This window comes from Hyposmocoma kahamanoa, unplaced genomic scaffold (genome assembly GCF_003589595.1).
Source record: "Hyposmocoma kahamanoa isolate Upper Pololo Valley unplaced genomic scaffold, ASM358959v1 88, whole genome shotgun sequence".
Taxonomy (NCBI): Eukaryota; Metazoa; Arthropoda; class Insecta; order Lepidoptera; family Cosmopterigidae; genus Hyposmocoma; species Hyposmocoma kahamanoa.
In genome coordinates this window covers 20,379,407-20,395,735 of record NW_020654466.1, presented here as the reverse complement: position 1 = coordinate 20,395,735, position 16,329 = coordinate 20,379,407, and the positions used below count along the sequence as shown (strand labels likewise).

Sequence of the window (16,329 nt, the reverse complement as noted above, 5' to 3'; positions counted from 1 at the left end):
TACTACTAAAACTACATAGCTTAGAAGTTATGTACCAAATTCAGTTCAGCGGAGGTTTAAAAAATTTGGCTACAGCATAGTTTATTTGTTTCACAAAATAAATTGACATGATTTTCAAGTTCTTAAGGTCGAATGCATTTAAAAGTCAAGTAGTTAACTTCGTTTACTTCTGTTAGAAGGTAAGTAGTTACCAAGTAGTCTCTCAATAATAATTACTGGTGAAATTACAGGCACACGAGACTTTTCCACTTATATCTCAAGGTGACGGGCGCAGTGGCAGTGACATTTGAGCGGCACTGCAACTGTTATGGACAGGCGTGACGCTTACCACCAGGCGCACGACTTGTTCCTACCGTCACTCAGTATCTCAGAAACTGAAATTTAGAAACTGCTCACCATATCTAGCCAGCCTTTGAAAGGTCTCTGTGCAAGGATAGCCTCGGCTTTCTTCTGGCTGCAACCACTGAGCATGGAAAGCTCGTTCAGATTGCTTTTGTTGAGGAACTCGAACACTTTGCGCTTATCGCCCCCCAAGTCGTCTGTGATCTCATTATCAGAGTCGTCACTGAAAATTTTATTGTTTATTTACGCCAACCTATTTATACGTACACATACATGTATATATGGATGGACTAAGGTCTGGGTTTATATTTAGACTCATAGCATTACACGAAATGAGGCCTCAAATAACCGCAGCCAGGCAGTGTGACGCTTCGATGCTTTAAAAACCAGCAGTTCAACACAAACAAACCTCTATATTGCAAAGTAGCTTTTCTCTTTTGTTATTTTGTATACTTTATTAAATACAGAATATAAATTATTTTATATTACATTGTATTTGTCAAAGTGCGCGCTGTGTAGCTCGGTGCCGCTAGACGCCGTTTGCTGCGGCTTGTTTTTATTTTTAACCGACTAAAAAAAGGAGGAGGTTCTCAATGCGACTGTTTTTTTTTTGTATGTATGTTACTCGATAAGTTTGAGAACCGATTTTGATGATTCTTTTGTTGGAAAGAGGGTACCACAGTATTAATACCATTTAACTTTGAAGAAAATATTCCTCCTCTAAGGGTGGCAAACTAGTGGATGAATCCGATTTCGCGCACATTCCGGTAACCAGTTTTAATAAAACTTGGCAAACAGATGTCATTCCACGAACTTTTGGTTTTTTTTTATAAAAAAGTTACAATTATTTGTTTAAAGAAATGTAATCTTATCGTATAGAGGATTAAGTTTATGTTGCACTGCTCATTTTAATACACCGCAGGGTCTCGTCTGGCTGCGGCAATTTGAGGTGACCCTAACGTCTTTTTCTATTGTATCGAAAATTAAAAATAAGTACTATGCGCGAATAGTTTAATAACTAAATTAACCCAGACTTCTTAGAACCATTTAGTTATTACATTGTGGAATGTTCATGTGCATGTACATCTTTTCAAATTTAATCTTTTAAATGTTACAATGATGCATCGAGTACAATCAATGATGTGACAAAATGTAAAAGAAATGAGGTGCTGATGAGGAAAAAAGAGGTGCTGCTCAAATTACAGGCATTACTTGTCAACTTATGTCTCAGATATTTGTGATTTAAAGCTCTGTTGACACTGCAACTGTTACGGACAGGTGTGTAGCTTACCATCAGGGGCACGACTTGTTCGTCCCGTTACTTGATATTATATGCAAAAAAAAAGCATAACAAACACTACTTACCTGTCATAAACCTTATCATCCTTTCCTTTCTTGACACCATAATCATCATCCTCGCTTCCACTGCTACCTCTCCGAACTCGACCACCCTGAGCTGTCAGTGGTTTTCTCACAATTATATTCGTCATAGCTCCACTACTCACTCTAACCACCCCCATGCCGTTGGGTCTATGTGGATGGCCAGAGAACCCAGGACGGGAGCCGAAGAATGAACTGGAAGATGAACCTCGTTCTTCATTCTCTGGGTCGTGTTTCAGAAGCTCATCTCTTGCACGTTCCTCATTCCAGACATGTTTTAGTAATGTGTTTTTCACAAACTGAAAATTTAGTGTTAAAACTTTCAACATGTTATTATTACCTGTATATGTCATTGTTGTTGTTTATTACTTTGTATTTCTGTGTGTTCATACACAATATTTATATTTTCATGTGCTTCATGACTATTTGTTGCATGTAAGCATGTTTATATTAGCATAAATGTATCACCATCAATACATTATAAGTAGTAAATTACATATAAATTTCCAGGTGTTAAATTTTCGCGATTGTTACACAATGGAAATGAAACTATTTTTTGTGATCTAAATCACGTATTTAACCTGTATACCATAATAAATGTTTTTAACCAACTTCAAAATAGGAAGAAGTTCTCAATACGACTATATTTTTTTACTTCGACTTTTGAGAACCGTTTACGATTATTATTTTTTACTTTAAAAAAAAAAGAAGTTTGAAGAGAATATTCTACCTCTAACTGTGGCAAATTAGGGGATTAATCCTGTTTATCGGATTTCTCCATTTTCCGTGAACCGATTTTAATTAAATATATAATTAATAGAAGATTCCACAAACTTTTGATGTCAGTTTTTTTTTATAATGTCGAATCTAAAAGTTTGTGGAATTACATATAGTAATTCCATAATTAATTAGTTTGAAAATGGTTTGAAAGAACTATTTTTTAAAAAGACCTGAAAAGTTTCAGGTTTTATTTTCCTTAAATAGTTCAACAATAGAAAATTGTACACTATTTAGATATTGATCTGAAAAAATAGTTTCAATTCCAATAAGAAAAAAACTAGGTCTATTCAGTTGCAAGTCAGAGTAATACTAACCACAGGAGATATTTCTGGAAACATTTCCAGCATGTTTCTAAATCGCCGCTCTTTTACTGCTGTTGTCAACTCCACTACCTTCTGCCCAATTAAAGATGGAGTAGCATTCGGAATCTGCTTCTTTACAGGTGTTGGATTATCATCAGAGTCTGAGTCCTGCAGTCTAATACGTTTGTACACTATTGGTCCGCGATTTACTGTCTGGTGGCTGCTGTTTTGATATGGTGCAGGCATTCTTATTATTTCTGTGAAATGTTAATTGTATTGGATTAAATTTGTATTGAATTGATATTAAATTATTTTTTGTGAAGTTACTCCACTAGTTTGTTCTAATTATTAATACAAAGATCGAAAAAATTCCTTCGATCCGGGCGGGTTCCGAACCGACGTCTTCTAGCAAACCGTGCCAGACGCTATGCCAACTAAGCCACGGAACGAACCAGCGGACCTTACGAATTTTTCTATGTGCTTGTTGTGGGGTCTTTGTATTTGGTTTTCAACGACTTGTTAGCCATAGCGCCATCTATGAGAAATGTATGAAAGTATTTCGTCACTTATACACACGTGTATTGGATTACTGAGAATATTGCGTAAGGGTAACGTCTTTACTGTTACTTTGAGATACGTTATTAGAAACAGGCCTATACTGACAACAAGAGATGTATGAACTTAATGCGACAAAAAGGTCTGTGAATAAAAATATGTCATTTCAAAACCATTTACGTTGTTCAATTATACAATATAGTTCTTAGTCTACAGTTTTGTTACAGGGTCAAAATGGTTATATGCGTAAAACACAAGACTCGACACGCGCCCCACCCGCACTGACTTTTTGTGTGTTTCACTCTTTAAAGTTTTTTCATAAAGAAGATGCCTACCTAGAAGTGTTAAAAATACAAGGTGGTGGCGCCAGTAACCGACAAGCACCAGTGTTCGACATCTTTCTTTAAATTAATTTCCAATAAGATTTCAACAAGAGAACAAAATTTTCTATCATAGTAACATGTTTCTTATTAGTAAATGCCAATTAGTGGGTGTTCATTATTGGTGAGTTACCATAACTGGTTACGGATAATTTAATGAATTTTTGATGTTCGTTACTGGAGATTAGATAAATTCTTGTTCAGGTTTACAAGACAGTGTTTAGATAACTACAAAATACATACAAACTTACGAGAGAAACAAATGTAGGTCATAAAAACATTTCTCCCGGCTCGGGAATCGAACACGAGACCTCTACGTGGTAGTAATAAATTATACTGTTGTACAGGGTCAAGAGTACGTCAAGCTTTACATTTAAGACTTAAATGCGACTCTATGCCGCTTACGATAAGAATGGTCCAAAGTACAAAGTGCCAAGCTTGATGTGCTTTTAACTGTACATGTGTTCAACAATTAAGCACTCATGGCAATCAATGTCACAATGGCATTATAGGTCTAAGGTTGACACTTAGGGTCAGCGCAAACCGGCGAACGGCGGAGAGCACTGAAGATTTTATGCCACAACAACTGTTATGGACAGTTGTATCGCCGTCCGCCAGGCGCACGAATTGTTCATTCCGTCATGTGGTATAATAAAAAGAAAAGAGGGTCCACCAGCGTATCAGTGTCCTCTGGAATTCCGCGACATCCGCTGACATCCCACCGGTCGCTCGGACTGATTCTGTTCCACTAGCGACTATGCAGTTGAAAAGTCCGCATAAGCATGTGCCTCACGCCGCGGCATCTTCTGGCATGCTTTTCAATGCCGCAGAGAGAAATGCAGCCCGATGCTCCGAGGTCGGTTTCAGAACATTGAAATTTAATTTAAACCTTATTTTAATTATAACATGCCTCCCGTACGCCGGTTTGCGCTGGCGTTTATTGGTTAACACTACATTCTTATTTTTCAAATTGCATTTATTAAACGAAAATACATAGGTCTATTATACTTCTGAACAAAAGCCTGGATTCCACTTGGTGGGTTAGAGACAAGGTAAACAAGTGTAGATTCTGTTGTTCATCTTCAGTATTTTTCTTTCTCAAAATAAATGTAATGAAATTCCATGTACAATATTGTTTATTAATTTTCACACTAATTAATATCAATCTCACTGTTACAAATACAAAAAGAAGGGTCTTAAAGTTTGAAAAGCCTTAGTTATCTGTTTGTATGTCTGTGGCATCGTAGCTCCCAAAAGGGAGTGACTAATTTCAAAGTAGTTTTTTTATTTGTCATTTAATATAATCAGGATGACTTTTTGTTGTTTCATGAACTGATCTATTCAGTCATTTGTATATCTGGTCAGTCATATTTTCCCAGTTAGGATGAGATTCTCAGGGTCGTATTCTAGAACTCTACTCAATGCTCAAGTCAGGATTTGAGTATGGTTTAAAGCCCTCGAAATCATACTCAAGTCCCTGCCATTAGGGTCGTATTTCCAGTGCTTGTGTTTCCAGTGCAATCCTGACTTGATCATCTAGAATACGACAGTAAGTCATAAAATGAACATATATTTAACATCCATGTCTGAACAAGTTGAAAATTGGTATACAATGGGAACTGACAACATTACTATAATATGGTGACCTTAATCTAATGCTAGGATCATGTGCAGACTACCCAACTCCTCAACCTATTGATGAAGCCTAGAGTGCTGATCTTTTGGTTGCAAATTTGACAATTTCACATTATAATAACTATTGTAACTAAGTAGAGTAATTCTACCACTTAAACTCAGACCCATCATGTTTGTGGGCTCAGTGAATTGGTTTTGATGAGTTGTTGGCTTGCTGATGGTGATTTTATCGACTTTTGGAGTGTGCTACTTTGTGCCAAGATTTTTTAAATTTTAATTTATAGTCTATCTTTTGTTTTATTATAATGTAAGTGCGCATTTAACCTCCATCTCACCTGACGGAACGTCACTTTCCTTGAGGTCGACTGTGGAGCACGCACACCTAAATAATGCCTATTCACTCTCGCCTCGAAAAGATCCAAGTTATAACGTTCAGGGAACAAGTCCGCAGGCAGGGAATTCCACTCCATAGCCGTTCGCCATATAAATGTGGAAGCGTAACGCTTCGTGCGAATCTTTGGGATATCCACAACATAGGGGTGGAAGCCAAGCCTGCGCCTAGTCCCCCGATGATGGAAAGGGGAAGGTGGAATTAAATCGTGTAATTCCATCACACACTCTCCGTGATATATCCTGTAAAATAAGCCTCTCACCTATAAGCCTCTTGCCAGGCCTGTCAATTGAATCCAAGGTGGCCAGTTGATATGTAGCAGAGCCATCCCAAAGGTGGCAACAGTACTTCATACATGACCGGACTTGTGCTTGATACAGCTGAAGCAACTGTCCCGGTGTGAAGTAACACCTCACTCTGGAAAGGATGCCAAGCTTCCTGGCTGTATTTTCGGCCATGGATTCAATATATCTGCCGAAGTTCAAATTGGACGACAGATCCATTACAAATAGCTGGAGATGGTCGGCTATCAGTATGGATATATCACGAAAAGTCGGAGTCAGCTTAAAGGGACTCCATTTAGTGGAGAATAGACACGCCTGCGTTTTAATAGCGTTAAATTTGACAAGATTGGCATCGCCCCAATCGGAGACTGCCTTGAGCGTCAAATCTAAACGGGTCTCTCGACAAGACAAGATTTCCTCTCCACTGACCTTTGTATTGGTCAAGTACCTATTTACAACTGTGTTGTCATCAGCATACGCAAAGGAACCTGGAATTAACATATCATTGATATACAGCAGAAAGAGAGTTGCAGACAGTACGGAATCCTGAGCAACTCTATTGCCATATGTTCGGAAGAGTAGCCTTCTACATAAGACCATTCGAATGGAACGTTCACTCAAGAAATCTGAGATCCGATTGCAAAGGTCAGTGGGAAGCCCATAACATGGAAGCAAGCTTAAAAGGCTTGCGTGTCAGACCTCACAGGCAGTCTTTTTTGAAGGCAGAGCAAAATTACATTTGTAGGGTTGCCAGTTTTCATAAAATTTTAAATAGTTATGTAGTTGTTATCGACAGTTTTATTGATAGATTGTGAAGGGATAAAAAAAAAGTCTGAAATGTGAATGTTACGACATTCTAATGATTACTAATTCTTTATTGCCTTCTTCATTCTTATTTTGACAATTGGCCTACTAGTATCAAAAATTAATTTTTATTCATACACATTTTAACAGAACATGTGGATTTGATTATCCATATTGAATTGAAAAGAAAAATTTTAAAATATGTCTCCTCTTTGTATTTTTAATAGACATAGTTCTAAATGCAGTCTAAATCAAAATTAAAAAAATATTGATTATATTGATGATTTAATAGGTTAGCATTTATTACACTTGAAATCGTCACTTTGGTTAAATGCAAACACTCATTCGTAAGGCACATTCCCCTGAGAAAAAGAAAAAGCAGTATACGTATGAACTTACAAAAATTAACAAATCAAATGAACCCATGCCCAGCAGTTGGGCGAATAATGGGCCGATGATGCTACAAATGAAACGAATTTGACTAATTATTGCATTACACATGCAACCAACATTAAACCAACATTAAATCGATAGAATATTTATCAAATGCTATCACTAGCTGCTTGTAAGCGGGTAATTTTATTAGTTAATTATTAGTCAAATTTTTCTTTTTTTTTTTTATTTATTTTTTATTGAGGCTTTAGTATCTGGAGTAATTTCAAAGAAGAAGAATACTTGATATTATTTCACTTGTGTTTCAATGTGGAAATCAAGTGGTCCAACCAGTGAACAGCTCATGCAGCTGATGTCACACTGGTGTTTAAGCTTCTAGATAAGGTATGGAGATACAATTGTCCTATTACAAACCATGAATTACACACCAATTGGAATTATACAGTAAGGTTATTCTACTGAGTATGCATAGCTTCACATACAATTTGTCAGATTGTCAAATACTGATAACATTACATTAACTCAATGTTTACAGTGTAAATTTATGTAAATATTTTAAAAGTACTATGAAGGTTATGTATAACAAATAAATAAATTAAGGAAAGGCACTTGACATCATTGCATTAATTTAACACTACCAGGTCAATTGTAAAGCAAATTCCTCTGAGAGGAATAGATGTCGTCGGCTAAATCCATAAGCCTCGTAACATCCACTAATGAAAACTTTTGAATAGGAATAAAAACAGAATTACTAGAAATAATTACGTAACAATCTATGATTATACCTTTAGTTTGTCGCTAAACATGGTTTACAATTTACATTTTCAGCTTTAATTGTCCGATATTGCACTTGAAGAGTAAAAAAGGGATTTTCCAAAATTGGCGATATGAGGTTTTAAAATTTAGCAGACGATATTTGTTTGTACTTACAATACTTCACACCCTTTTGCCATCAGAGTAGCTAGGTTTAATCCAAGCCCAGATAATTTTCTCAATGAGTTATAGAGAAAAATGTGTAAGAGTATTAAGTAGATCTAATATCTCAGAAACAAACATCAAAATACAGATGTCTAAAAAAAAAAAATTTGTCATGTTTAGTGCCTCCTTTCATTTAGTCCAACCCCTGAGAGCCTTAACTGTGTAAATAATTAGTTTAATGTCTGAGTATGTTGACTTTAGTTGTGTAAGTCGGATATTATTCAAATAGTCCATTGCAAAGAAGAAGAATCTGAGGGTATGACCTAACTTAAATCACTAGGAATGGCGAAATGCACGTTTAAATTCTTCGAAGTTTTGTAATGCGAATCTCTTCACGTATGCGGGATATCTTACGATGTTTTACTTGGTAAATGTCGGGTATTATCAATTGAAAAATCTAATCTACATATGATTCTTAATCGATTTTTAACTTGTCTTTACTTGCATGAGCAAAAAAATTTACTTTCGTTTCGTACAATATTGGAGGAATCCAAAAGTTACTATTAATTCATCAGACATATTCTGATCATTAAAACGAGCAATAGCAAGAGGAAACGTAATTTTTAAGCGTAACCGGCACAAAAAACTAGACCTTGGCTATTATATATACCTGGGTCAAACTCCTCATGGGAGCAAATCCTGAGCACGTGGACCCCTTACAGGGAAGCTGCTTCATTAAATTCCACTATGTACTTACGGGAACTTGATGGAGATGCTTGCACAGTAACGGAACCACTCGATCCAGCTATATTAGGTTTTCGCTGAAACCTGTACTGTCTCAAGTAACTCAACGTGCTAGGACTATTCCCGTCCGACATCTTGATTCACCGCTTATTTCTCACTTTATTTAAAAGTTAATCTTCAAAAGTTTATAGACAACAATTGCAAAACTTTTACAAAAAATATGATTATATGACCGCAACACAGCACGCAGACAACTCGGCCATTTTTATCCGCGAGACTGCATGAGGAAAAGTTTAGACCAATCACGAAATTGAATTAATGACATTTCAGAAGTTTCACCAATCAACGTATTGTTTTTTATTATTGGCCAATAAAGTGAAAGAGTCGGCCTTTTGGCCAATAGAAATAAACGAAAATTCAATATTGCCAATTTGATTTAATTTCTAAAATTATATCTCTCCGAAAAAATAAATTTTAAAAAAATAATAGAAAAGGAATACTTGTGAAAATGTCACGAAAATTCTGAAAAAAATGGCAAAAAAATATTTTCAACTACTGTGTTTTTTTCGTTCTCGCAAATAATTATCCTGATTACCTTTTTTATTTAGAAGTACATACTTTACGGTTTTTATAATGTTAGGAGATAGTGATATGTTATAGATAAATCGGCAGCTCTACTAATGTCATTTCTTCTGTCAAAGTAATAGGTGCGGCCATGTTGAACTGTAGTGAATAAAATTGAGTTAATTTTGCTTTTAAGGAAATAAAACTGACACAATATGCCCAAATGCGACCTCAAAACGAGATACCTCCCCGCGACGTTCGCCTGGGCAGTACTTTTGGGCACGACGTCTTTATTTTTTTATTATCCGTAAGTATACAACATGTCGATCAAGTATAATCTCAATTTTGGTTTGACAACTTTCACACAAGATTGTTGGTTGGTTTCTAATAATAACTTGGGGCTGTGCTTGTGCCCTACGCGACTTTGTATGTCGGTGACCGGTCCCTTTGTAGTTGATATTGTTTTGCCTAACTGGTCATAAATTCTGGTTAGAATGGCTGGATCAATTCATGTTTCAGCAATTATTGTCTTATTTACATGACTTTAATGTTCATATTAATTAGTTTGCAAGGCATAAGTGATTTCCTCAGGTGTTTTTCATTAATTAATATACAAAAGTGTTGTGCAAATTGCTACTAACTAGAAATATTTGCTATCCCAGAGGGGTAGCACTGAGTCAATATCAAACAACGCTTTTGTGTACACAAAATTGTGTATGAATTGTGTAATTCAATCTCATTCTAATAATTTGTAAAGTGTTGTTACACTGCTCTTACCCATAATTGAATCCAATTTTGATTGCATTTTAAAAATATTTGTAATTTGCTTAGAACAATTCATCGTAAGGTTATAGTGATTCATCACTGTACTTTTGAAAAGGAAGTTTTTGTTAATATTTGTTTGTTATTTTGTTACCCATTCTTTGGGCTACATGTGAAATCAATTAGTTATACGTCTCTATCTTAAACACTAAATTGTTACAAAGATCCTGGCTAACAATAAATAAGTAATTAAAGTTATTAAAGCTAAATAAGTTGTGTTTATTAAATTCTACAATGGATTTTACATTTTTAATTTAATCCAATTTAGTCATTGTTGTATCACTTATATATAGGAATTTTAGGTACATTTCCTTCTTATAAGCCTAAATAATAGATTAAAAAGTCTGCTCTTTTTCTTGATCTGACTCATAGCTTAGTAATCAATCTTGATTGTACTTCTAGTCATAACCCAGATGATATAAATGTAAATAAAACAATTCTCAAAACATTTGTAACAAAAGTAATTGATTTCCAATTAACATTCTAAGGCATTAGGTACTTCAAAATGTACATAATATGTGAAGTGACTCAGACCCAAACAGCATATGTAAACACCTAGTGTACATGACAATATCAAATTCAGTACTATAATATTATATTCTATATAACCAAAGCTGCCTCTGTGGCCGAACGGTTACGGAAATATTTATATGGCCTACATTTATTTCTCTCGTGAGTTTGGGTGTAATTTGTGGTTGTCTATGTGTGTGTCCATGGCACCCGCAACACAGGGTTTCCCTATGTTGAGTGTGTGTTTTATTATTATTACAGGGTATCTCAAAAAATATGTTTTTCATACAAAATTGAGGACACAATTGCTTGGGCCTGAAGCATGTAATTAGATTGAGTACATTTTAATGTACATTGGGCATTTGGCTATTCCCATTGTAGGTTGCTGGATCTTAGGAGAACCAACAAGAGATTAGAATGGTTTGATACTTATCATGTTCTTAGTTTTTTGCAATTGTTATATGTACATATGCATAGAATGTATGTTAGTTTTTTATGCACACCATCAAGCAAGCATGCTCTAGAAATTAACGAGAGTATGTCAACGACAGAGTGTGTTACAGACATAATTAGGTTACATACACTGTAATATAATTTTGATGTGTTAAGCCCTAACAGTTAGGGTTTTTGTAGTGTTTAGTTTGTGTATGATGTATTGTCTATAAAATTTCTACTATGTCGAAACGATCTCATGCAGGAAGATATTTTTTTTTTCAGTTTCATTCAAAAGTGCATCTTAATGTATTTACCATTAGGTTGATTTTTTAACACTCTCAGGGTCCGTATACAGAAATCCAGTCTTTTTTGCATTGAGACTTTGGTGTTTTAATTGATTCATGACTATAAATAGTTTCTAATGTATTTTGTTGTAAAAATGTCATTAAAACTTTAGTTCTATAAATTGCATGTTCAGTATGTAGGTGTACTGTAATGGTTTTAGTTATTACAGTTACCCAATGAAACTGAATTTTAGCTCTTTTGACTGTGGTTATGTCAGTTTATACTGCTTGTAGAATGTTATTAAAAGTATACAGTCTTACCTGTTCTTTATATGAAAATATATTGTTCCAGATGCCAGTACTATGTCTCGAGGCATCCATGGGTTCCAGCATACCAAGGTGTCATAACCTTTTTTGTTTTGGCCAATTTTACACTGGCCACTTTCATGGACCCGGGAGTTATTCCAAAAGGTATGAAGCCCTTTGAAACTACTGCTTTCTGTTTTGATATTACCATCCTCGCAATATGGGTAAGTGACTGATTTATTGTAAAGATTAAGTAACAAGATCTCACAAATGTTTTTTGCTTCAGCAAATTGCAATATTCATATTGCATAAAACATATGAGGGCGATTTGATAAATGCGTGACTATTAGGTTAAATTTAAAATTAGCTTGAAAATAAAACAAAAAAATTTTAATTAAGAACTCCTTATTAAGTAACCAATGTTACTTTTTTAAATTAGCCTGAAAAAAAAATTAAGAACTTACTAAGTAACAGACGTTACTTTTTAAATTAGGCCGAAAAAAAATTTAAATAAAAGTCGACATATTTTTTAGATTTAACGGAATTTCGAATATTCAGTTTCTGATCTGCAATCAGAATAACAAAACTTGTCGAATTGTGATACAAACTATTGCCGCATCTCCCGTATTCACCAGATTTGGCCCCATTTGACTTTTATGTCTCATTTTTTATTGATTTGCATGAAATGAGAAAGTGATAGCTGAAACAGAGGCTTGTTTATCAGTTTTTATCAGTTTTCCAAAAAAAAACAAAAAAAAAAAACAACTTTTTTTGATGGGTTGAAGAAGTTGGAATATAGCTGGTCAAGGTGTATAGAGTTAAAAGGGGATTACGTAGAAAAATAAGCCATAATTTTTAAAACAATGTTTCTTCAAAAGCACAGATGTATCTTGTACATAACATAATTTGGCTCTAGCAAAGAATAATAGAAAGAGAATCATGTACATGGTGTTCATGATTGATAAGAGAGACAGGTTTTATAAATTCTTTATACAATTACCTGTAATTGCGTCCAGCTTCCATGGATCTGCTTACTGCTGCAGCTTACTGATTAGTCACATAGATAGATTGACAGAAATTTAAAACTAGACCTTTATCTTAACTTTCTTTTGTCAAAAGATCAAGTGGACAGTACTTCTGTTGAATGTATTGTACAGACAGACTATGTAATCATAATTGCAGTAATTTTCTAAAGTCTAATCTTCAGAATCATTCAAGCTTCACGGAAACAGGCAAATATGTTTGTTGTTAAGAAACCATTTAAACTGTAAATCTAAAAACATGTTTAAACCTATTACTTACGTACAGTTACAGTTACAATATTGCAACAACATGCACATGTTTTCAAGAAAATTATTGATACTTTACTGGATATTAAACTGATATATTATAAAGTTTTAATTTGCTATAGCGAACTGTTTAATGAGAAAATTGTAATGTAACGTCAAATACTTGAACTTTAATCTCGACTAGCACAGAATAATTAATATTATAAAATAGTGATATAGTGGTGTTTTTTAGTTGGACAAACAATATTCTAAAATTTGAAATGACTATGGGGTCTGTAAAAATTCCGTGACGCTGGCTTGTTTGAAAAAAATAATTTACGCTATAGGAAATGAAACTATTTTTCCGGATTTAAATCGTATATATTTGTTTTTTCAAACAAACCGAGCGGTTGACTCAACCGTGACCATGGGACCTGTAAAGGGCCCCAAACGTCGGTTTGTTTGAAAAAACAAATATACGCGATTTAAATCCGGAAAAATAGTTTCATTTCCTATGTGTAACAATCGCGAAAACCTAAGAACTCGATAATTTACGCCATTTTAGGTTTGAAAATTTCATTTCCAATGTGTAACAATTGTGAATAGCTAAGAACAAAATATTGTGCAAGGCTTTTTTATTTTGGGTTTACTGTAAGAGCCACTAAATCACAGAGTCATTTACCTGCTTACTACTAATTTTATGGTTACAGTTAGTGATGGAAACATCTGCTAATAAATTATAAACCTTAAAGTGTTTTAAATAAGGAAACTTATAAAAGGACTTTTTAACGGTTTTTAGTTTGAAGCTTACAAAATCACTTAGGACGCCTAATTTGAAGGAGGAGCATTATATATTAAAATTGGGGAAAACTGTTTCTTCAATGATAACAATATTTATGCATTTGAGAATAAAAATCCAAGGGCGCTCGAATAATGTGACTGAAAGTTTATTAACTTACTTTTTTAAATTGTCATTGCTTAGGTTACCAGAAATACTTCACAAAATACTTTGGTACCAAAATGTTATGGGGTTACTAAGAAATACCATGAGTCATGTTCAGAGATTGCAACAGACACACTATATTTACGTTAAACTTCAAGTAATACACATATAGAGCGGACGATACCTCTCACATGATGAAAAATTTTTAAATTAATAAATGGAAACATTTTTACTTATATTAGGTATTTTTTATTCTAAATACACTACCGAAGTAGAGTCATTGCTCGTTACACACCAAAAATATACAATACAAACAAAATACAATACAATAATTCCTATAATACAGACTGCCTATTTTGATATCTGGCCATATCTTATGATAGTTACTTTTCTTAAAAATAATAAACGCCATCTAATTAACATAGCAAGAACTGCTAGAAAAAATGCTTTCCTATTTCGTGAAACTAGTTTTTGTTATTTTTTTTTTACTCACATAATGCCATTGCTTTGAAAAAGCAACTATCGAAATCGGTTCGCAAAATTGAATGTCGAACATAATGGATGTAATTGCGTAACATCCACACAAAAAATACAGTCGAAAGAACCTCCTTTTTTTCTAAAGTCGGTTAAAAAATTGCCACTGAAATTAGTTAGAGAAAACTAACCATAAAATTACTCATTTGATTATTGAGCCGTTGCTTAAGTGCTGAGCGATGTCAGTCATTGATAAGCGAAAATTTAGATACATGGCAAATAACTTGTAATCCATGAGTAATTGATGTACACGGTGGGAGTTATTAGACTGATCAACGCGGAATCGGCTTGAGCCCGACGGAGCTTTAAGTCTTTTTTAAGGCTTATGCGATAAGAGCGAAGAAAGACGTTGCCCGTTTCGCTGCTCGAAACGTCGCACAGTTGGGCCGAAACCCTAAAACTTCACGCTGATTTTGCATACCTAACTATAAAAATATTTATTTATTATTAATGAGCTATGTTTTTAATGCACTTAAATTACTTTTTAGTATGTACTCATATATCGTTATGTTTACATATTCATCATGAATTTTGTTATGAATTTTTAACACATTTATTTATTTTAAATGTTTTGTTCTGAATTACTTAATCAATACTTTCGAAATGCTTTTTTAAATATATCCAACAAATATTCTATTTGTTTATTTATCTACATATGTTAATTTATGCAAATTAAGTATTTACAAACATTCACCTATAACACTGTTTTTTTTAATGGGACAGTATGGGGAAAATCCGATACCATAGAAGACTCAAGGAAACTGTCATAAGAACCATTTACTATTTTTTTGTGAAAACAATTTCGGCATTGACTATGCTATATTAATTATTGGTCAAGCGTGAGTTGTCCATGAAAATGAATCAAATATATCAAATTTTTTTTAGTGCTAATCGTCTCAGCATCATGAAGGGACCATTTCAGTGTATGGGACGAAAAAATCGGGGCAGTCGAAGTTGATCAAATTACATTAAATATTTTTTCATTCAAAATGAATAAAATTGACTAATTTTTTTAACGCTAATAGACTCAGAGTCTTATATGGATGACTTAATAGCATCAGAAGACAAAAATTGGGACAAGAGAAGTTGGTCAAATGTAATAAAATAAAATCCTACAAAATGAATCGCATTTTATTCAATTTGAATGTAAAAGTGGAATGCAATAAACCGGATTCATCCCTTGAATTGAGAACCAAGTCTGATAATTAATTCATATAGACACACCAATGCAATAATGACAATTAAAATACAATGAAAAATCTAAAGTAGTCGAGAACAATGCAATACACAACGCACAAATTAGAAGAAACCTGCACAATGGCATTGTTTGTCAAATAACCACTGTAAAGCCGGATTGGGGATCTTTGTAATAATAATTATGACAAACTAGTGGAGTAATTTCACAAAAATAACTGAATGTTATGGTGGTCAAACATCGTGACATTTAATAAACTTAAAAATGAAAATAACGCTACAAGGGAAGTGTAGCCATTTACGCGCCGAACAAGCGGCAGTTGCCCTTGTTGTTTTTATACTATGATATATTAAGAGTTGATACTACCTCAGCTCGTTTGCTATTTTTACCCCTACTAATACGTTTCATTATGCTTGGATCGAGCGGCAGGGCCACTGGCTTTATTTCAGAATTTATTTTTTTACAAACGAAATTAACACGTTCGCCGCCGACTAGAATTTTCAAAAATGTTCAAAATATAACATTGGCTTATATAACTGTTTTTGGTCTCATATGTATAT

The 16,329-nt window shown here is 34.1% G+C and overlaps 2 protein-coding genes across 2 annotated transcripts in view; one reads left to right on the top strand and one right to left on the bottom strand.

Annotated features, from left to right (window-relative positions):
- Positions 1-381: 381 nt before the first annotated feature.
- On the bottom strand, positions 382-9,165 carry LOC113235972 (SWI/SNF-related matrix-associated actin-dependent regulator of chromatin subfamily A containing DEAD/H box 1 homolog). Its single transcript, XM_026471896.1, has 4 exons — positions 8,922-9,165; positions 2,817-3,061; positions 1,708-2,021; positions 382-565 (listed from the first exon to the last, which is right to left on the bottom strand). The coding sequence occupies exons 1-4, from the start codon at positions 9,040-9,042 to the stop codon at positions 382-384; spliced, it is 864 nt and encodes a 287-aa protein (XP_026327681.1). The 5' UTR covers positions 9,043-9,165.
- A 457-nt stretch (positions 9,166-9,622) lies between these two features.
- The window catches only part of LOC113235662 (palmitoyltransferase ZDHHC5), a 41,732-nt gene continuing 35,025 nt past the window's right edge, over positions 9,623-16,329 (top strand). The window contains exons 1-2 of the mRNA XM_026471490.1: positions 9,623-9,779; positions 11,876-11,994. Of these exons, the coding sequence (XP_026327275.1) occupies positions 9,688-9,779; positions 11,876-11,994 (211 nt within the window). The 5' untranslated portion in view covers positions 9,623-9,687. The remainder of the gene's footprint in view (positions 9,780-11,875; positions 11,995-16,329) is intronic.